General features: G+C 41.9%; 1 protein-coding gene across 3 annotated transcripts in view; it reads right to left on the reverse strand.

The window, feature by feature from the left end:
- Nucleotides 1-1,203: 1,203 nt before the first annotated feature.
- XPO7 (exportin 7) overlaps nucleotides 1,204-20,487 on the reverse strand; it is a 77,804-nt gene continuing 58,520 nt past the window's right edge. For all 3 annotated transcript variants that reach the window (XM_069484874.1, XM_069484873.1, XM_069484872.1), the window contains 16 exons: nucleotides 20,358-20,463; nucleotides 18,196-18,331; nucleotides 17,656-17,729; nucleotides 16,407-16,487; nucleotides 15,435-15,498; nucleotides 14,965-15,073; nucleotides 13,887-13,993; nucleotides 11,632-11,720; nucleotides 10,782-10,889; nucleotides 8,724-8,806; nucleotides 8,276-8,490; nucleotides 7,924-8,062; nucleotides 5,905-6,065; nucleotides 4,546-4,644; nucleotides 3,866-3,993; nucleotides 1,204-2,888 (listed from right to left, as the gene is read on the reverse strand). In XM_069484874.1, the coding sequence (XP_069340975.1) occupies nucleotides 2,795-2,888; nucleotides 3,866-3,993; nucleotides 4,546-4,644; nucleotides 5,905-6,065; nucleotides 7,924-8,062; nucleotides 8,276-8,490; nucleotides 8,724-8,806; nucleotides 10,782-10,889; nucleotides 11,632-11,720; nucleotides 13,887-13,993; nucleotides 14,965-15,073; nucleotides 15,435-15,498; nucleotides 16,407-16,487; nucleotides 17,656-17,729; nucleotides 18,196-18,331; nucleotides 20,358-20,463 (1,793 nt within the window). In that variant the 3' untranslated portion in view covers nucleotides 1,204-2,794. The remainder of the gene's footprint in view (nucleotides 2,889-3,865; nucleotides 3,994-4,545; nucleotides 4,645-5,904; nucleotides 6,066-7,923; nucleotides 8,063-8,275; nucleotides 8,491-8,723; nucleotides 8,807-10,781; nucleotides 10,890-11,631; nucleotides 11,721-13,886; nucleotides 13,994-14,964; nucleotides 15,074-15,434; nucleotides 15,499-16,406; nucleotides 16,488-17,655; nucleotides 17,730-18,195; nucleotides 18,332-20,357; nucleotides 20,464-20,487) is intronic.

The following is a 20,487-nucleotide window of genomic DNA, read 5'->3' on the forward strand; positions in this document are numbered from 1 at the left end:
TTTTTCAATGTAAAAGTACAGTTTGTCAGTTTGTGTCAGAAACAGTGTCTAAAGACACTTGATTTGATGAACGTAGTGCCTAGAGCCTAGAAACTCCCAAATAAACTCAGGTTTTGACTAAAACTTCCCCATGATTTCTCAGGATATTAAAGTTTAAAAGTGGCTTTCACATTTTCTTGGGGGGGGGAAGGCTTTTTTTTTTTGGATGCCCCTATTTTAATTAGTCAAGGAGGGAGCAGCATCGCTGTTTAAAACTGGACATGGCTGTGGGAGATTTTAACCATAGCGCCTGTCCTGACTGGACTGCCCCAGGGCCGCACTGATGAGCCCACCATCTTTGGTGAGCTTGTAGGCTGTTTCTGTGGAAGGGAGGGCTTTGTGGTTTTGCCAATCAATCAGCATCTCAATATATTAATAGGTGGGGGAAAGGGGAGCTCTCCAAGTACCTGTGAGATAATTATTTTTGTCTCATTTACTACAGAATTAGAATTGTGGAGCATGTGCCAGGAGTGTTTTGCATATCAATGAAACCTGATAATTTTATGTTTTTATTAGCCTTACAGATGGAACTTGGCAAAGATGAGTCAATTCCATTTGCCTTCTAGCCATCAGAATACAATTTTTTGCTTTGGAAGTTAACTTAGGACTAAGGTTATGCCAGTTCCCAGAAGGCTGGAACAGGAGACAAAGAGCAGTACATGTAGATAAGGCAGACAGAAGCAGCCGTCTGGGGCCGGGAATCATGGGATGTCTGTCTGCATTAAAGCACACGTACCTAGCTATACCTTAATACTTTTCCATGTTCCTGGCAATGGAGTTCCTTCATACTTAGGTACTACATAGTACCTAAGTTAGAAGTAGCCCCTGTTAGCTAGTGTTCTTCATTTTATAAATCTGGCCTGTGATGTCTGCACAGTATTCCAGGGGATAACATTTGCCCTCGCACGTGTCAAGGTCTGATGAATGAAGCTCAGCCCACATCAGAGGGGCGATGTCAGAACATTAACAAAACTGGGCTTTCTTCAATTACTAGTTGTCTGCTGGTAGCCATGTTATTACCTGGAAGCTAGTGAAGAGGTAGAGTGGCTTCCCTTCTACAGCTGTGGACAATCTATGCTATGTGTATCTCAACCCAACCAATCAGACTTTTAAAAGAAATTGAGTCAGACTTAGTCCTGTGAGAAACAATTTTATCAGGTTGAGGGGGCCCCTGTCATCCACTGGCTCTTAAGAATGCACGTTTCACAGATCTTCATGTGTTTAGAGAGACATGGCCCTGGACACACACTAGACTTGATGGCTGAAACCAGGTCAGTAGAAACCATTGAAGTTTATTGGCGGTCACAATGCTTACACTGTATGCAGCAAACACCCTTACAAGTCTATCCGCAACCTGATCACGCAAGAAAGGATCCACCACACAGTCGCCAGAGGAGAAGGAAAAAAAATTAACAGGCTTGTTTCTGGGGGTAGAGGAGAGAAATAAAAATAAAACCTAATTGATGAGTGTCCCGTGGGCAAGAGCTGAACTAGAGATGTGTACAACTAGCAGCAATTGTGGAAAAAGTACAAGGCAAATAGCTTTCTCCATTAATTTTCCTCTGTAGGTTAATTTTTTTAATATTCAAAACATTTATTATGGTTTTCATTTTATAAAAATGTATATTTTTAAGGGGGTGGGAGAATGTTAAATACTTCATGCTAGGTAGACCTTGTTATTAAGAACCCTCCACTGTAGTAACTTCCTCCAGTTCATACATTCATGAGTGCAGGGTACATATATAAATATCCACACGCACACAGCCACACACACTGCCTCGAGGGCTGGGGAAGACTAAAAGTTATTGGCCACACGCAGCTGGGCCTCTGGTGGACTCATCCAGATTGCGCAACAGGAGAGCAACTGGCTCATTTCCTTCTCTCTGGTCTCTGCAGAGACCAAAAACCCTACAACACATAGTTCAATCCAACTTTTAAAAGCAAGAGGCGTCTGTCTGTCTGAGGATGAGGGTAAGCAAAGTGGGAAAAGGATGGACATAAGAACACCAAACACTGTTAGCTGGAGTTACTTGTCACCGCAAGAGGCCAGGGACCTAGGGCAGCGTCTGTGGTTAGGGGAGAGGGTGGCGCTCTGGCATGGCTTAGAGTTCCTAATAACAAGGGTTAATACAGTAACAGGAAGTGACCATTTTGGGGTGAGGAAAGGGCAATAAGAAAAAATATACATTTGGGATTTTTACTTTTTTTGCCTCTATACTGTGTCACTAAATATATCTCTGCACTCTCACACATCCTTGTCCAGTAAAGCTTCAGGCCACAGAATACACGTTTTCCTCACTCGCATACACAACCCCTCACATCAGCATTGGTGCACTAGACTCTGTAAAAATTTTTCAGTCACACTTTTTGTTTTTAAACTTGAGTCAATATAAACCTTGTTCAAAATGTTATGAAAAAATGTACATGTTTATACAAGGCAGGTTGTGGCAGGACACTGGGGGTTCTTCCCCCTTGGGTGGCCCCAGGAGGAGGGGGCTGGAGTCTCAGACGTCTGTGTCTCTGTCTCCTTCCACCACCTTCCCACCCAGTCCCCAGGAACCAGCAGCGCCCTGCCCTCTAGTGAGTGCACTCACACCCCTATTCCCTGGGGAAGTAGCTAGTTGACCTTTGCCATTTGCCCCACACCCCTGGAGGAAGGAGCCAGGATCAGCCAGGCCCTCCCCCTTGCAATTGTTCGTCCCCCTGGGCCAAACCAAAGGGACGCTGCTCTGTACAGGTAGAGTCCAAGGAGGTGTCAGCTCATCATGTCATTGCTATTCACGCCATAAGTGGAATTCTTCATCGAGTCGTTGACTTCTCGACGGAATGCTGACAGGTTCTGGGTGAACCTGCAGAGAGGATGCATGTGGGTTGGGGGAGGAGGGTGGAAGGGAAAAGTTTTTGCCTAAAATGTTTTTTAGCAGGGAAGTAGCTACTGGGAAGCAGAACATATGCATTGAAGGGTTCTGTTTCTAAGGTCAGTTAATTTCAGTCTTGAGACTCAAAGGGAAACTTGGCTTAGTTCTGCTCCCCCTTTCTACCTGGCAACTTCAGGGCAGGCCTATAGATCTGGTCAAATCCGGGGCCCTGTGGTCCGTGTTGGGCTCACGGCAGCACAAAAGAAATCTCACTAACGGGTGGGAAGTAACCCTCACAAAGTGAGGGCAGTAAGAGAATGAAGCTGTCTCATTTCTCAGTGCCAAGAGACCAGCAGTGTAGAGCTGTGCTGTCCAGTATGGTAGCCGCCAACCACACATGGCACTGAACTGTGGCCAGTGCGACTGTGGAAACGAACTGAATGAAATTTAAAATTCAGTTCCCCAATTGCACCTTAATCAATTTTAAATTAAATAAAAATTTAAAAACCCAGATATTCAATTTAGTTATTGGAAAACTTAAAAGTATGTTTGGAACAAGCTGGGTATGGGAATCTGCTTTGTCAACTGTAAATTTATGAAATCTAAATACAGATCAAGTATTTCTGATGGAAATTTAACACACGAATTGAGATACACTGTTAAATGTAAAATACACAGGATTTTGAAGACTTAGTGCAGCAAAAAGAATGTCAGAATTCTTAATTTTTAAATATTGATTATACACTGAGATATTTTAGATACATTGGGTTAAATAAAATATATTGATCACATGAATTTTGCCTGTTTCTTTCAACTTTTTTAAATGTGGCCTGCTCTTCTGTCAGACAGCGCTGCTCTATGTGGCCTCTAAACATGGGTACACCAAGACTTTAAGGAATCACTCTTCTTTCAATGACTTGAAAAATAACAGTCACCCACGGTTCCTTGGCAGGGCCCTCTAGACTCACCTGTCTCTGTTTTTCGTAAGAAGATTTCGCTCAATACCTTCCATCAGGTTTTCAAAACACAGATGCATAGCCTGCTGCTTCTCTGGTGGCTGGCTGTTCACGATACTGTTCCTTAGGTCAGAAAAATACTGTGGGGCAAGGAGTGAAACAGAAGGTAAGAGAACAGGGGAAGGCAGATTAGCCCTCTGTCACTGGAGAGTTGAAGAATGTTCTTTTCCCAGAAGGAATGGAATGTCTACTAAAACTGGATACTTAAAAAAAAATTCCTGTCTTACAGGACCAAGAATTTTTAATTTATAAAGTACTATAAGGGACCCTTCTTTTATAGGAATCTCAAGACTTGGTTTATGGCAGAGCTGGAACTAGAACTTAGGTCCTAAATGCTCTGATACCCAGGTATATTCTTTCCTGTTAAATGATTTCTCTTCCTACCTAGAGGAAAACATTGCCTCAACCTTTACCCTTTGTCTCCCTGAACTGCCACATGTGCTGACGTCCAACATCAGGTGATTACATGATGTTCACAGCATGTATAGGACATGCTCAGTAAGTGGCCCATTTTCCCTGTTCTGCCATCCTGGGGTGTTTCTATGTGCATTTCTCACAGTGCCTGGAAAGTGACAGCCAAGTGCATGCCTACCATTTCTTCTGGCTTGGCGTCAAGGAGCTGGCTCTCCTACCTTTTCATTAAGTAGTATCAAGCCAAGTAGTGGTCGGGACATTGACCACTGGTTCCTACAGTCTTCGAAGATGATGATGTTCAGCACCGTGGACAGCATCTGAAAATGGAGAATCTGAGTCAGTGACCTAGTGTATGGCTACCCGAGACAACATGACAGACTCCAAAGAGAGGAGTGTATTAGGTTGAAGGCCTCTTCTGTGTAGGGTAAACCAGAAAAATATTTTGTGAAGCTTCATTTTAGTCTTCTATTTCAAGGTAAGCTTTTCTTCTAAGATATTTCCTTTCCTGTTCTTTAAATTGGTTTGATAATTTCATTTACAAATGGACCTTCCCAGTTCACCCAGACTTGTGGGCAATGGGATGGGGTCAGGCAAACAAAATTAAAGTAGGCAAAAGACCATGCACTATCACTGCCAGGTACTGGTCCCAGAGGAGTAGATGTGATGGGGTTATAAATTATTTCACTGCTTCTTATAGAGAACAATGTGGGCAAAGGTGAGATTGGCTAAAATACTACGGGCTAAAATCTCAGTAGTTCTGCTGATCCACTTCCTTACCTATTTTTATCTAGTAACTCCACTTGTATTTTTGCAAGTTGCTTCAAGTCTTATTTTTGTTACGTACGAATAAAATAAGGGCAAGCATGTCTATCTCTGTGGTCACTTAATTTTTTCTGTCCTGCATTCTTGTTCCCATTTTGCAAGTGAGAAGATAAGCTTTAAGAAGGCTGGATACTGCTAACTCATGTTCCATTTACAGCAATGGGTGAGCAAAGTAATTTTCACAGGAGGAGGATGGTGCTCATGAGATAGGCCCAGGGAATAGGGGTTGGTGTGACATTCAGAACAACAATTCAGATCTTGATTTTTTCTAATTTTCTATATCCAATGATTACTCAGTAAACTCACAATCCGGTGCAATTTTTTTTAAAGAGACGAGATCTCTCTCTCTGTTGCCCAGGTTAGAATGCAGGAGCACAATCAGCTCACTGCAGCCTCGAATTCCTGGGCTCAAATTATCCTTCCACTTCAGCCTCCTAAGTAGCTTGGTAGGTCCACGCCAGTGTGTGTGTCTAATGAAAAAATTTTTTGGAAATGGGGTCTTGCTGTGTTGCTCAGGCTAGTCTCAAATTCCTTGCCTCAAGCAACCCTCCTGCCTTGGCCTCCCAAAGTGCTGGGATCACAGGTATGTGCCACTGTGCCTGGCCCTCCACTGCAAGTTTAAGACAAAAACTTGATCTCAGCAGCATGAACCTGTGTTAGTCACGTTCATTATCTTGTGTGGCCTCCCCTCTCTTACAGAGGTTCCTCCACTGTAGGGCACCCCATCACTGCCTTCTAACCCTCCACTTCCTTACCTGCTGGATCATCTCTGGATGCTGTTGCATAATATGCAGAAAGCGGTCACTCTCCTGATTCAGGGGTGTCGCCCTCTTCTTGGTGCTCCGTGACAGCTGCTTGAAGAGGTATGTCACAATGTGGTCCAGGCAGGAGCAGCAGCCTGTGCATACCATGGTGTCTGCAAAAAGAGTGGCAGGGTGGGATGGAGCAGGCACACTGAGTTGCCAATGGGGACCTGGGCAAACATGGATTACCCTTAGCTCAGATCCCATAGAAGTACCTGGTCAGACCGGGAACTATGGCCATTTCAGCCAAGGCCACTACTCAGAATCTTCCAGTTCATCTCTTACCCTCATTATACAGCAAGGCCCAATTTCTAAGTTTGAAAGTGAGTAGGTATAATAAATGCAAAATAAATACAAAAAAATAATACTGAAATTACTGGCTCAATGTGTTGTGGATGGATGTCTTCTGCTTCATAAAAACTAACAAATAGTTTACATTCAGCAAGTACTTCTTTTGTGCCAGACATTATGCTAAGTACTTTATAGATATTATCTCTAATTTATCCTCTCAAGAACTCCGGGAAGGAGGCATTCCGTTTTACACATGAGGAAACCAGGGTTTGGAGAGATTATGTGACTTGCCTAAAGATCACGCTGCTAGTAATTGCAGAGCTGTGATTAGAATCCAGAAGTGTGAGCTGTGAGCCGATATGCTCTGCATTACCTGAGAGATGTCATTAAACCCAGCTGAATACGGCCTATACACACCTACAATTGTTAGAATGGGGTGTACTATGTTTTTGTTTATCTCCAAAGCATCTCCAAGGGAGCCACAGATTTGTCTATGTGCGTCTCACAAAGGGAACATTGATTGCCGCACCACCTGCAGTGTTTCCTCTGTAAACACGAAGTGAGACCACAGCATCAAGGGATGAACAATTCTGATTCCTATGGGACTGACAGCTTATGCAAAAGTCCCTTTATTTTCAAGATGACATAAAATAGCCTCCCAGAACAAGGTCTGATGCTGTGACTGGATTGTACCAGACACAGCTATGCAGCTTGATGGAAATAAATGTGCATTAATGAAGTATGGCACAGAGGCAGGGATAATTCACCACAGTAGATGATCCAAAATGACTTTTAGAATCTACATGCATTTGCATTATGTCATGATTATTCTGCAGTTGACTTAATCTTTTTATTCATGTTTTGCTCGGCCTAATATAAAAATATGTTTTATTGTCTCAACACGCATACCTGTTAAGACTGCTAGAAGGTAACCTAGAAACAGAATGGTTGACAGGAACCATATGAACTAGAATGAAAAAACTTAAGGCACTAGCTGTGAAAAATCTTCCCACAGCTTCCACTGCCTCAGGGTAGAGTCGAAACACCCTGCCACGGGGTACTGGCCCTCATGATCCTCACAGTGGCTCCTGCTTATCTCCAGAGCTCCAGTTCACGCCTCTCTAACTCTTCTGTGCTTGTGTGCCAGCCATCTGGAGTTCCTGATCCCTTCTTGCCCACAGGTGCTAGTCTTCGCTGCCACTGCTGCTAGGAAGCCTCCCCTGCTAACCTGGGTAACAACTATCCAGATTTTAGGGTTACACTTTGATGCCAGGCCTTCCAGCCAGTCTTCCTTGATCCCACGTCCTCAGCACCAGGAGTTCAGGTATTCTTCCTGAGGGCCGTGTAGCACTTGGCACTCATCCCCGTGGTAGCACGTTAAGTGTAATCATAGTAAACAGGCAGTAGTCTGTTCATGTGTCTGTTTCATCCACGAGATAAAAAAGCTCCTGGAGGACAGAGACTCTGTGTTGTCAATTACTGTATCCTCAGTGCCCTGCACAGTGCCTGGTACTTAGGCGGGGATCAGTAAGGACTTGCCGGATGAGAAAGTACTATGAAATATGTACTCTATTGTTAGTGCCAGCTCCCCCAGGCAGTAATCCTTTTGGACACTGGAGCAAGATTCTTCCCTTCTGTTAAGTGGTAAAAACCAACTAACCAACCCACCCAGGTGCTTACCAAGTGCAGTAAGTCCTTCAGAAATGGAAGAGAGAATATACATGATGACATGAGGTTCCAGGCTTGCAATAAAGTTCATGTGGTCCTGGGTCAGGACTTCCAGTAGTGAATAATAAGACTGGCTGAGCTTGGGGTAATCCTGTGGGAGAGGAGGAGGAAGAAAATCAGCTTAGGCTTTGTGCACTTCAGCGTGAAGGGAGATGATCTTAAATAAAATTGGGAAAACAAAAGAGTTACAGCAGAAAGGAGCTAGGTTATAGTTTCTCAAGAGAAACATTCAATCATGGTCTCAGGTGAAAAAAAACTGAATGTGCTAAGGGGCAAGATGCTGTCAACAAAGCTCCAGGCTTACCAGGAGGTCACTGTGGGGAATAGAGAGAAGCAGCTTGATGAAGGTCTGTAGGGCGTTGTCCAGGGCATCATCCCCATAGAGACGGAAGACTCCGAAATTGACGTAACTCCCACTGAGGGCAGCCTTCAGCATGGAGAAGCAGATGGAGATGCCCTTGAGCTTCAGGGCATAGACCTGATCCTTTGGGACCTCTCCTAGTGTCAGGATACGATTGCCTGAGTAGACACATAACATATGTTTATTCAACCACATTGCAATCGACTCAGCCTTCCTATTCCAAAGGCAGACAAAGGCCTGTGGTGACAGCTGGCACACTGATACACACGTATGAGGAACAGCACGCTGGGGGAATGCTGTCCTGGCTGTCACCAGAGACCCCCACACTGCTTACAGTGTGGTGACTGAGCTGAAATTCACTTCCAGGGGCATGACCCTCTGAAGCACTTACCATACATTGTTATCATCTTGCTGGTTTCTCGGAAAAGTAAAATGCCATTGGGAGAAGAGACATCAAACTGGAGTCGCTGCGATCTGAGCAGAGAGCACAGGAGGAGAAAAAGTCAGAGGTGTTTTCTTGGAAGACTGGGGTACTTCAGTCTCTCATCTGAGTACCCTGAGTGACTGTGTAGTAAGATAGGCAGATTGCCTATCATCATGTGAGAATAACCAAGTTATAGATATTTAACCCATACTATGTAGTTTATATCTTGAAGACCAACATGCTAGATTCAAGTTCTGCTGCTCAAATGGAAAACATTTAAAAGAAGCAAAAAAAAAAAAAAAAAAAAAAATTGTGGCAGCAGATAAAATTACTTTCAAAACTCACAATTTTATTTGATTAAAATAGAGCTTCTACTAGTCACTTCTTGGTACTCACTCACTGCCCTTCAGGCATTGGTCTACACCTACCTTTATGGCTTCAGTGGCAACTACCGGAGGGGTACAAGCATTGTTGCCACTTTATAAAAAGAAAAGATGCAAAGGGACTTGGAAGGCTGTAACAGAAGCCAGGTGGAGAAGGAAAAGATCTGTAACAACCCTAGCTTTGAGGTCCTGACTGTTCATTAGATGAGAACACCTCTTCTTCTTTTTTCTGCTCTACCTTTTAATGAGCTTCAGTGGACTCAAGCTGGTCAGATCTCAGACCCAGGCATCCTTCTTGAGTCCTTCTTTCCTCCCACATTGGGCCATCAAGATCCAGCTCTAAAATATGCCCTGAACCTGTCCACTTCCTATACGGTCTCCATGTTCCCACCCCTGTCCCCCTGCAGTCCACTCTTCACATGGCAGCCTTTAAATAATGTAAATAGATCATTTTAATCCCTTGCTTAAAACACTGCAGCAGCTTTCCACTGCAATGAGAGCAAATGCCCACTCCTCGCCACTGCCGTGCTAAGGTTCTAGACGACCTGGCTCTGCCCACCGGTCTGACTCCCCTTTCAGGCAGCCTCCAGCCACAAGTCCCAGGTAGTGTATCCTATCTCAGGACGCTTGCAGTTGCTTTTCTGTTTAGAATACTCCGATCTCTGCAGGGCTACCAGAATCTTTCTTGTCATTCAGATCTCAGCTTAAATATTACCTTCTTTCAGAGGGCTTTCCTGACTCTCCTTCAATTCTCCTTTTATTGCCTCGTGGTTTTATAGCACTTAATCACTGTCTGAAAATATCTTCTGTGCTTGCTTTTGCTGCCTGTCTTTCCCACCATTTGTAACACTGAAGAAGGCAGAGATTTTGTCTTGCACAGTAGCTAGGGAAGTGCTTGGCAAAGAGTAGATGCTCTCAAATATGTATTTTATAAATGAATAACTCTTGAATATAAGCCCCATAGGCGGTAGCAGCCTTATTAAATCTTACCCACTCCCTAAGGTAGTTTTAAAAATTACCAATTCTCTCAGGAGTGCTGTGAGAGATAGATGCACATGCCTGAAATTCTAGCAAAGCTAAGGTGCTATATTTTTCTTTTTCACCGTCCCTAAATTGTTGCACAAATCTAAAATTTGGTGTTTTGGAAATCTTTCTCACTTTTTGTAAAAAAGTGAGTCTTTATTGATCCAGCTGTAATTTGAATCTTGGTTGCCAAATTTACTTCTTGTAAGAATGAACATCTTGAAACTCTTGAGACACAGTCTTACTGTATTGTCCAGGCTAGAGTGCCGTGGCATCAGCCTAGCTCACAGCAACCTCCAACTCCTGGGCTCCAGTGACCCTTCTGCCTCAGCCTCCCAAGTAGCTAGGATTATAGGCGTGAGCCACCGTGCCTGGCCTTCAAACTCTTTTTAAAGTGATGTGTTTTCTTCAGTCAGCTATGGCTTTGCGTGGCTGGGAATATCCTTCTTTCAAACAAACAAAAACACACCCACATAAACTTTTAGAAGTTTTCAAATTTTTATAGCCGTGAACCTTATTATTTCCCACAATCCGCCTAAAGCATTAGATAAAGCAAATCCTCAGGGCTTTCTCAGATAAAAGGGCAGCTATGCCCTGTGAAGGTTTGCCTCCTGCTTACCTGTTGTGAACTAATTCAGCCATCAGCTTGAGCACAGGTGTGGTACAGGCTGGATCGTGGTACCAGAGCTCAATTGCCCGTTGGAGAATTGGCATGTAGGATGGATATCTATAAATGAGAAGCTAAGGAAGGATTTCTGAATCCAGAAAGGTACAGAATTTAAAAGTTTCCAGCACTAGGTAAGCACAAAACTGTCAAATTACAGTTCTCCAATTTCCTGTCTCTTTCTTGCATCTTAGAGTTTTTCTAACCAGAAGATGCTAAAGTGACTATGTGTCCTCTAACCTGTAAAAGGCATCTAGTAATACATTTTAATTTACATAGCACCTTTCTTCTGAAGAGCACAATGTATTTCAGAGTTATTTATCCCTTTACCACTTCTATGATATGACAGGGATCAGCTATTCCCTTTACGTATCTTCCGGAGAAATAGAGGCACTTGGATTTAAAATGGTCTGTACAAGGTTATGAAGTCAGTAAAGTTAGACTTCCTAATTCCTAAAAACTGTCATATTTTAGTAGATTGAAATGTCTCTCTTTTCTAAGTGTAGCAGCATCAACAGTTCCACAGTGGTATGTAGTTCCGCGGGTATTTATATCTGGGACCCAAAAGAGGAACTGGGAAACTACCTCATTCATGGCCTAATCTCAGACAACATTATGCCATCACACCATTGTGGAATGGCACGTGTCAGACCACAGGACACATGGCAGGCCTTGGGGGTAACTCTCCATCTTCTTTGCCTCATCACACCTTCCTGCCCTCTGCTCTACCCACTTTACGACTTTACCACCAATCACACCCCAGGTAAGGCTAGCTGTGGTGTGCTCCTAGCTTGAGTTAGGATACATCCATTCAAAGAGCATCATGAAGCTGGTCTTGGCATTGAAGGCGAAAGCTATCCCTCTCAGGTCTCTCACTAGGCCCACTAGAGTTCGCTGTAGAAGGCAAAAATATATTAAAACAGAAGAAAAACCAAACCTATAACCATCTCATGGGAATTTCACACATCTGTAATCAAATTCTTCCTCCCGCAGTTCAACAAATACTCCTTCCCAAATATCCTGAATCAATCTCTTCCATGTTAAAATGGAACCTTTTCACTTGGAAAATTAGTTTTGGAAGCTTGTTATACTAAGAAAATAGGATGATTCCTGGCCCATCATATAGCAAAAATTGAAGCTGACAAGCTTTTAATATATTAAAGTAATAAATCTGGAAAAGCTCTGAACACATCCGGGAGGGCAAAAAAAGAAGTGGAAAAGCAAAAAAGCCCATACAAGAAGACATAGAAAAGCCATATATATCCTAATAGTCTGCATCCCAAAGGAACTGAAATGCAAACCCTGCCAAGAGGAAGACAAAGGGGAGTCTCCACGGTACCTGTCCCCCTGGTTGGGCTGTCAGGAAATAAGACTGACCTGCTCAATGTTGGAGCTGTAAAGTACTGTGCTCTCATTTTACAGAAAAAGAGACTGAGTCCTCAAAGAGGCCAAATAACTTGCCCACATTCATGCTAATAGGTGGTAGAAGGGCCCAGATTAGGATTTATACATAGTACTAAGACCCTAAATGCAATACTCTCTTTCTCAATAGAACTTTTACTTGGGGCCCTGAGCAATAAGACTGCTTTTAAAATCCAGCCGTGGGATATGACAAAGATGTGGGTGATGGTTGTAGTCCATTGCCACGATGGTACCTTTGGTTAATTTTACTTGCCTTGTATGGGACTAATATTATGGGGAAATGGCTGATTTTCACTGATTATCAAACTGGGATATACAGAAAGCATATAAATTCACCCTAAGTCCTTGATATTGGTTGGTATTCTAGCCTAAGTTACTGATATGTTCCACACTAACTCCAGATTTGAATAGTACCCATCTTAGACCCCAACACACAAACAAGTGTGGGACACTGGGACAGCGCTGGACAAAGTGGTGTTGCTCTCTGACTACCCGCTGATTTGCAGAGGGAAAACTAAGAGGCTTTCTAAAGATGAAAAGGAGAACACTGGAATGTCAGGTAAAGTCTGGCATTTTTCCTAGTGATACCCCCGGCTATCTGGTGGTTCTACCATTCAGCCTCAGTGCCCTTAGAAACATGGAAAAAAGTCCTGGCAATATTAACATTGTGTTGTCTTTGGATTTTGGCACAGAGTTGTATAGGTCAGGAGAGCGGGCATGTATAAAGTAAAAAAGATGAGGAAAGCAACAATCAAGACACTTCTGAGAGCTGAAAATCAAGAACTAAAAGTAATTTAAAATTCCATATATATGGAAATTTGAAAAGGCTTCTAAATGACTCATATCAAAGAAGAAATCTCAATGAAAATGAGACATTACAAAGAACTGAATAATGAAGATGTGACATATTAAAATTTGTAGATTCTGAAGATGTTTCACAATGTAAAAATACTTAACATTACTAAACTGTACATGTAAAAATAGTTAAGATGGTAAATTTTCTGTGTCTTTTTGCCACAATTAAAAAAAAAAACAAAACCCCAGACTTGTAGACTATACCTAGAGGGACTTTTATAGCTTTAAATAATCATATTAGGAAAGAAGAAGAGCTGAACAGTTAAGAAGTTAGAACAACAGACTAACTCCAAGGAAAATACACAAAAACAAAGGTAAGAGTAGAAATGAATGAAACAGAAAATAGATTAAAAAGACCTAAATCAAAGCCAATAAATGTTTTGTTTTTTGCAAAGACTAATAAAACTGACAAATCTCTGGCAGGGACTGATCTAGACAGAGATTGAAAGCATTAATAAGCAGTATTAAAAATGAAAAGGGCCATAATTAAAGATATAACAGATTAAAAAGGCAATACGAAAACCATAAACAACTTTATCCTAATTCATTTGAAAACTAGACCAAAAAAAATCCTAAGAACTGCTTAAAAATATACTTTAATATAAAAACAATAGTTTATATGGTTCTTCAATTCCAAAATCCCAGGAATCCAAGAGAGTACGTAGAAAGCTAAAGCAGTGGATAGTTTATGGACTCAGTATTTTCTGCCGTGCTAGCTGATCTTGGCTCTATCAGGGACTGCCCTAAACCAATAGCTGATCAATCAGTGGGTGAAGGACTCACCTTTGCCTCCTGCTCGTTGAAACTGTTAGTGCTAAACATCTGGGCCACAGCCTCAAACGCTGCTGTGAGTGGCAGCATGAACTGCTCATACTGATCTTCATCCTCTCCTGTAAGGAAAACAACCCACGTTGTGACCCCAACACAAAGAATTCAAAGCTGTGTATGCACAGGAGATAAAAGGGGATGAAAGATGAGGCAACCCAAAGGTAATTCAAGGGGAGGGAGTCCCTTTATCATCCCAACAGGTTTTGTAGCAATCTAATAAAATGTATATACAGAAACAGAATTTTAAAACTAGAAAATGACAGAAACCATCTAGTCTGAGAATGTCCTAAGTTTTCTGATGTTGAGCCGCAGTATCAGTGATTTCTGTATGTATTAAGATACTATGTTATTTACTTACTTTGCCTTAGTGAGAATTAGAGTCAGTCTAGAAAGGACCATGCATGGCTGGTATCTGAGAACTAGATGAGATTCAAACTTGAAAGAGGTGCTTGTGGAGGGCTCATTCACACTTACTTTCCTTTTTTTTTTTTTTAGTAATCTTTGATGAATTTAAGAAAGGTTTTATAATGTCATTTTAGTATGATTAAATATAAATAGCTCAAAATGAGAATACCATTGAGCTTCAGTTATTGATCTAAAACTGAAAATATCAACACTATTGCTACAAAAGGGATTAAGCCCTCCTGGTTCCTATGTGCTAGAGAACTGGATAACAAAAAGTTTTTGTTGACTGTCTAAAGTGGGTTTGCACCTCAATGTGGGGTGGAGAAGTTATCTGGCCAACAAGATGCATTTAGGAATCTCAATGATCAATTCCCTTATTTTATAGATAAGGAACATAAAGAGAACTGGACACTGGAAGAAACTTCAGGGGCATGCTGTTATTCTCTTCCAGTTACAGGGATCATGACAGCATGATCTGTTCTCGGTGAAATCAGACTGTCATTTCAGATGATTTTGTTACTGTTGAAACAACAGAAAAGACTTCCTCTGCATCTAGTTTTCTGTCCTCAAATCAAAATTTAAAACAGTGCCAGATTACTTCATGAGCCTCTAGGATTTATTGCAGTACCTAAATCCACCATGAGGAGACGCCCAAGTGCTGTGTAGAACGTAGTCCGACACCGCATGTCTGTCAAGTTGGACTGATTGTTAATACCCAAAAATGAAAAGTGCTCGCTCTATTGAAAAAAAGAAAACAAGTTAAAAAGGTAAAAACATGGTTAGAGGGAGTAATTTGAGAATTACTGAGCCCTTTCAAGCTAATGGCTATATGGTCATTCCTAAGGATCTGAAAGGTGTTTTGTTTTGCTTACTGTTGTTGCCTGCTACTAATTTACTGCAGTGTGCAGTAGGTGACTTCACCATAACGCAGATCATCTGGACCAGCTCTGATGACAGTAAGTGTGTTATCACCTGACTTCCACCTTTGCTGTAGCAGTACCCGAGACTCCAATTTAAACATCTCCTTTACGTGTGGAGAAAGTGAATGTGTGGGTGACAGGGGCGAGGGGGCCAGGAAGAGGGGCTAACATCACTTACCGTGTGATTGTTCAGCATGAACTGTACCGCACTAAGCTTCACCAGCTTCCTTACACTACTGTACGTAAAGACAAAGAAGAAGGTCAAGGAAAGTGTGAAGCAAACTAAGAATCTTTAAGGCAGATGGAAACCGTCCAGGATAAAGTACAGCTTACCCGAATATCTGATTTTTCTAAACCACTTGAGTATGCCACTACCAAATAGGAACAAATGTGTTCTCTTCTAAGCAATATTTAACTGATCAGTTAGAGAACTCTTATCTGTAAGAAAATAGATAAAACCCAGAAGTTTCCCCAAAGAATCATGAATATCCTAGGGTAGCTTTTCTCAGCAGGAGTCCAAGGAAGAATTAAGCCCTAAAGCTCTGCCTAAGGCATCCACTGTGTATAATGAATGAACAATTTTACTAATTTGAATGGTACTAGCTATGTATGATCTTTGGGAGAACTGAGAAAAAAGTCATGTCGATAATTTTACAGGGTTGACTCCTCTTGTGGATCCCTGGTTGGGAAAAGCTGTCCTAGAGCAATTAAAACTTTGTAGCAGACCTAGTTTAAGTCAAGAGGAAGCACAGCCACGACTTCTATCACAAAGCTTAGAATCAGGATTTTTCTACCAATCAGCTAGCTGACAGGACAACCAATCCAAGAAGGGCTTTGTCATCACTAAGATACTACAACCTTGACCACACAGAGTGTGTACCTATGAGATGCATCTATTATGTATTTCTGGACCTTAGGAATAGCCAGGGATAAATGTGTAAACTATTGGGTCGGTGTCTCATCTCATTTTTGAAATTTGAAATTATTCCTGGATTCTGTGTGGGCACTGCCTTTGACTCCTAGGAAAATGGAAGATACCTGAGTACACACTAAAGCTAAATTAAAGTGGAAATAGCAGGAGGCTATGATTCCTAGACTGTGGCCTGCCACAGTTTCTGCTGTGCAAGGAAGCTAGCTTAGAAAAGGATATCCAATGGAGAGATCATTGAGAAGCTGTAGTGTCTTGGAGGTGATTGGTTCACAGCGGCCCCAGTACTTCAAGTTGGTGATACTGGAGAACAAAAACAAAAAAAAAGCAAGGGACTCTTTTGATTTGCCTGGTTTTCTTGAGGGCTAGGAGAAGAAGAAAATCATTCATCAAAAGTCACCACACATCTGCACCACTAATTCACAGACATCACGACCACAAAAAAAAAAAAAAAAAAAAAAAAGAAAAAAAAAAGTAAAAGAAAAAAAAGGGTAGGAAATCTCCGTACTTACATTTGGTTGACTAGAAAAATTATCCTTCAGATAATCTTCACTACTTGGTTCCAAAGCTACACTGGCCCATACCCAGGCCCTTGGAATTCTGGGGCACTCCAGGGCTGATTTCTGCAGCAAGGGTAAGAGATTTCTGCGGCAGTGATAACATGCAGACGTATGCAATTCTGCACCTGCACCATCCACTGTCAGCTGCAGAATTCTAGTAGCCCTTGCTTCTGGATTCTTGGCTGGAGAGTCCTTTAGACCCCCTTTGGTCTTTCCATCTTAATTAACCAGCTCATGGATATGAGTGTTTAGGGTTGGGATAGCTGGAAGAAGGCAAAATGTCCTTTTGCACACAGCCCTGGGTAATGTATTTGGCTCCTAGTGTGTGCTTTGATAAATTGAGCTCCTAAAAAGAGGAAAATGTAACCTAAGGGGTATAACTTAAAAAAAAAAGGGCCAATTAGGAACTCCAACTTTGAAGACAGTTCAAATGGCACTAGATGTTGGAGACGCAAGACTCTCAAAGGCTGTGATGCTTCCTGGGAGGGATAAGCACCTTTTAAAGTGGGGCTCTCCTCCTGGGGGACATAACTAGTGGAAATCAGCACCAAAAAGTGAATGCCTGCTCCAGGCATCCCTGGCATGGCGGTTGAGTGAGAGGCCAAGCACCAATTGCTGGGGAGGGAGGTCCATTTTGCTAACGCCATGACAGGGTTTCACCTGTCATTACAGAGGCTAAAGAGAAGGTTCTGTAAGAACAAAATTAAATCCTTGCCTGTACAAGCCTGGAATGCTCTGGGGCCGGGCCATATCTCTAAGCACAGCTTGTCACACACTCAAATGCACAATTTTCTGACGCAAACGATCGATGCTGGAATACCAAGGCACTGGCAGCACAATGCCAAGATCACATTTTACAGTTGCAACAGGATTGCAAGGGACTCTTGCTGATGGCAAGCTGAAACACTTACATTTTGCCTATGAAGACGCTTAGGACCATGGTCTCATCATTCAAGCCCAGAACTTCTGAGAGTCGGCGGTACAGCTGGTATTAAGGAAGAGAAAGTAACCAGGAAATATGAATTAGAACAATCACATCCCTGTACTACAATCCTGGGGAAGATTTTACTGAAGGGATGAGTTAGTTTCTAAGTATTACTAAACATTGAATAGATGTTGAGCTATCTTACTGGTTCCCTTCAAGCCTGAGGTTATAAAATGACTGCCCAACCCTTCTGCTGTTCTGAATATTAATTCATGTATGAAGACTAGGAATTGCCAATTTGGGGGAGAACAACATTTTGACTATTTGTTAAACAAATGGAGCACTAGAGAAATCGACCCAATTCTTTGACAAGTCTCCCAGAATTCTACAGACTAAGAGAAAACATTTGGACTATCCCAATACCTAAAATCTGGAGGCTATGTGATATATAATCAACTATTTCCCTCAACAGCAATCCCACAAGTGACAAGTGAGAGCTAAATGGAGCCATCTGAGAGTCTGTTACCTTAGAGGACTTCTGCACCTGGTCCCCAATGTAGATCTTACGAAATTGCTCAAAAAAGCTCAGCATGGCCAATTCTAGCTTCTCGTTACCCGCCTGTGCCAAGCGAGAATCTGTTAGGTTCATCAGCTGGAGCACCCTAGAGGAAGAGGAGCAATGATTCTCTCAACAGAAGGACATCTGGATTAGTTTAGACAATCCAAGGACCCCAAAATAGTTGCATACGCCTGTTCTCCTTACCCATCCTATCTGAAAGGCATGCTCTGCAGGTTCTAAACTTTGGTGAGGGAACAAAATTCTTCTTGCTCCACAACAGAAACCACAGCTGAGGAATGAATGGTTAGATGTTTATCCGCTGAGACTGTAGATTGCGTCAGAACTCATAATCAGCTTAAAAAAAATGCTGGCATGAGGGGTAATGGTCTTCCCTGAAACTTCTGTGAGACCCTGGGTACAGGAATTTTCTGCATCCCAGTTCATCTATTAATATATAAATGCAGGAGACTGGGCTAGACCAGTACTTGTCAATCTTTTCTCTCACAGAGCCACGAAAGGAACAGAGATGCGTGAAGGATGATGCTCACACGCAGGTGAGACTTCCAGAGAGAAACAGCAGATACACTGCCTGTGACTTCACCCCTGTCCCCTCTCTCACTCTCCCCCAAAGAAAGCATATTGGCATGCAAGTGAGTGAACGTTGAATGAGCATGATGTTATCAGTGAGTCATTTGACATTTTGATAGTGTGAGAATAGGTAACAAACTATTTGTGACATATTATAGGTAAATTAGACTTGATCACTGTGTTGTTACATGCACGCTGACAACCAGTATGCAAGACATCGCCTAAACTAAATTTACATTATGACACATGCAGTGTCACACCAGGCTGCAGAATCAGAAAGGTATTAGATTTCATTCTTATTACAATTTTGCTCAACTCTTCAAAAAATGCAAGTGGGACAATGCCATGGAAACTTCTGTCAGGATTAAGGCTCCTAAGGCAAATGGGCAACTGAACAAAATGGTGGCGGAAAGAGACAGATGGGGAGTTTTTGGAACAGGAGAATTACACACTGAGGTGTGTGGAAACCAATAAAGCCTAAGGCATCATGTTGAAATGTATTCAATTCTAAGGAGAACATTCAAAGTTTAGAACCTTTTAAGGTAGTGGCTCTCTGTAAGGTCACAAAACCATTTTCATAATAATACTGAAACATTTTGTGCCTTTTGGACTTGCATTCTCATATGAGGGTATGGAGTTTCCCAGAGGCTACAAGATGTGATATCACAACAGAACGAATGCAGAAGCAAACATAAGAATCCAGCTGACTTCTGTTATGCCGACATTAAAGAGACCTGTAAAACTGTAAAACAATGCCACTCAGTAATTTTTTTGGAAAATAGTTATTTTTGATAAAAATATATTATTTATGTTAACATGAAATGGGCTTACTATTATTTTAAAATAAATATATATTTTTAAAGAAACTAAATACTCTTTGAAGTTCTCAATACTTTTTAAGAAGGTAAAGTAGTCCTAAGATCAAAAGGTTTGAGAACCTCTATTTCAGAGTACTAACAAATTCTGCCTTTTTATTGCTGTTAGGTAAATTTTTAGAAATCACTAATTATGTTTCATTTCTCCCCCCCCTTCAACTTAGAAAGATAAATTTTCAATAAGCTTTGATGCTCATTTAAAGGGTTTTAATAAAATGAGAATTCCACAGATAAAAAATAACTTTAAATTCCGTAGGTGGACAAGTTTATGGCCAAGAGATTTGAAAGGCTATAGAAACTCTGTAATTCTATCTTTGGTGATCTCTGAAGAACCACAGTTTCCTATTAGACTTCTTTGGTATGGTAAAAGCAGTTTCACTAACTCTGAGATATTGTCCTTAAACAGAACTAACAGCTACTCCCCAATTTAGTTTTCCTAATTCTGCACCCATCATTTCCTTGCTGAATTACTGCCAAAATGTTTTTTCAGTAAGGATCATAGGCAGAGTTCTTGCTGTACTTATAAAAGACTTGAAGGTTTCGTTTTCATGGCCAGTTTCCCAAGACTGTGTTCTGTAACGGGGAGAAAAGCATTAAGAGGACCCGAACAGGGGGTCGGGGAGTGGTCAGAGAAGCGGAACGGAGAGCTGCTGTGGGAGCACTTACCGACAGACAAGCTCACCATCCATAGCATCCTGCTCGTCAGTGCTGGCAAAAGAAACCCGGCCACCAATCACGGCTCCAATAATGTAAACCAGCCACGTCAGCCTCCCTGCAGCAGGAGGAAGACCCATCA

This window comes from Eulemur rufifrons, chromosome 12 (genome assembly GCF_041146395.1).
Source record: "Eulemur rufifrons isolate Redbay chromosome 12, OSU_ERuf_1, whole genome shotgun sequence".
Taxonomy (NCBI): Eukaryota; Metazoa; Chordata; class Mammalia; order Primates; family Lemuridae; genus Eulemur; species Eulemur rufifrons.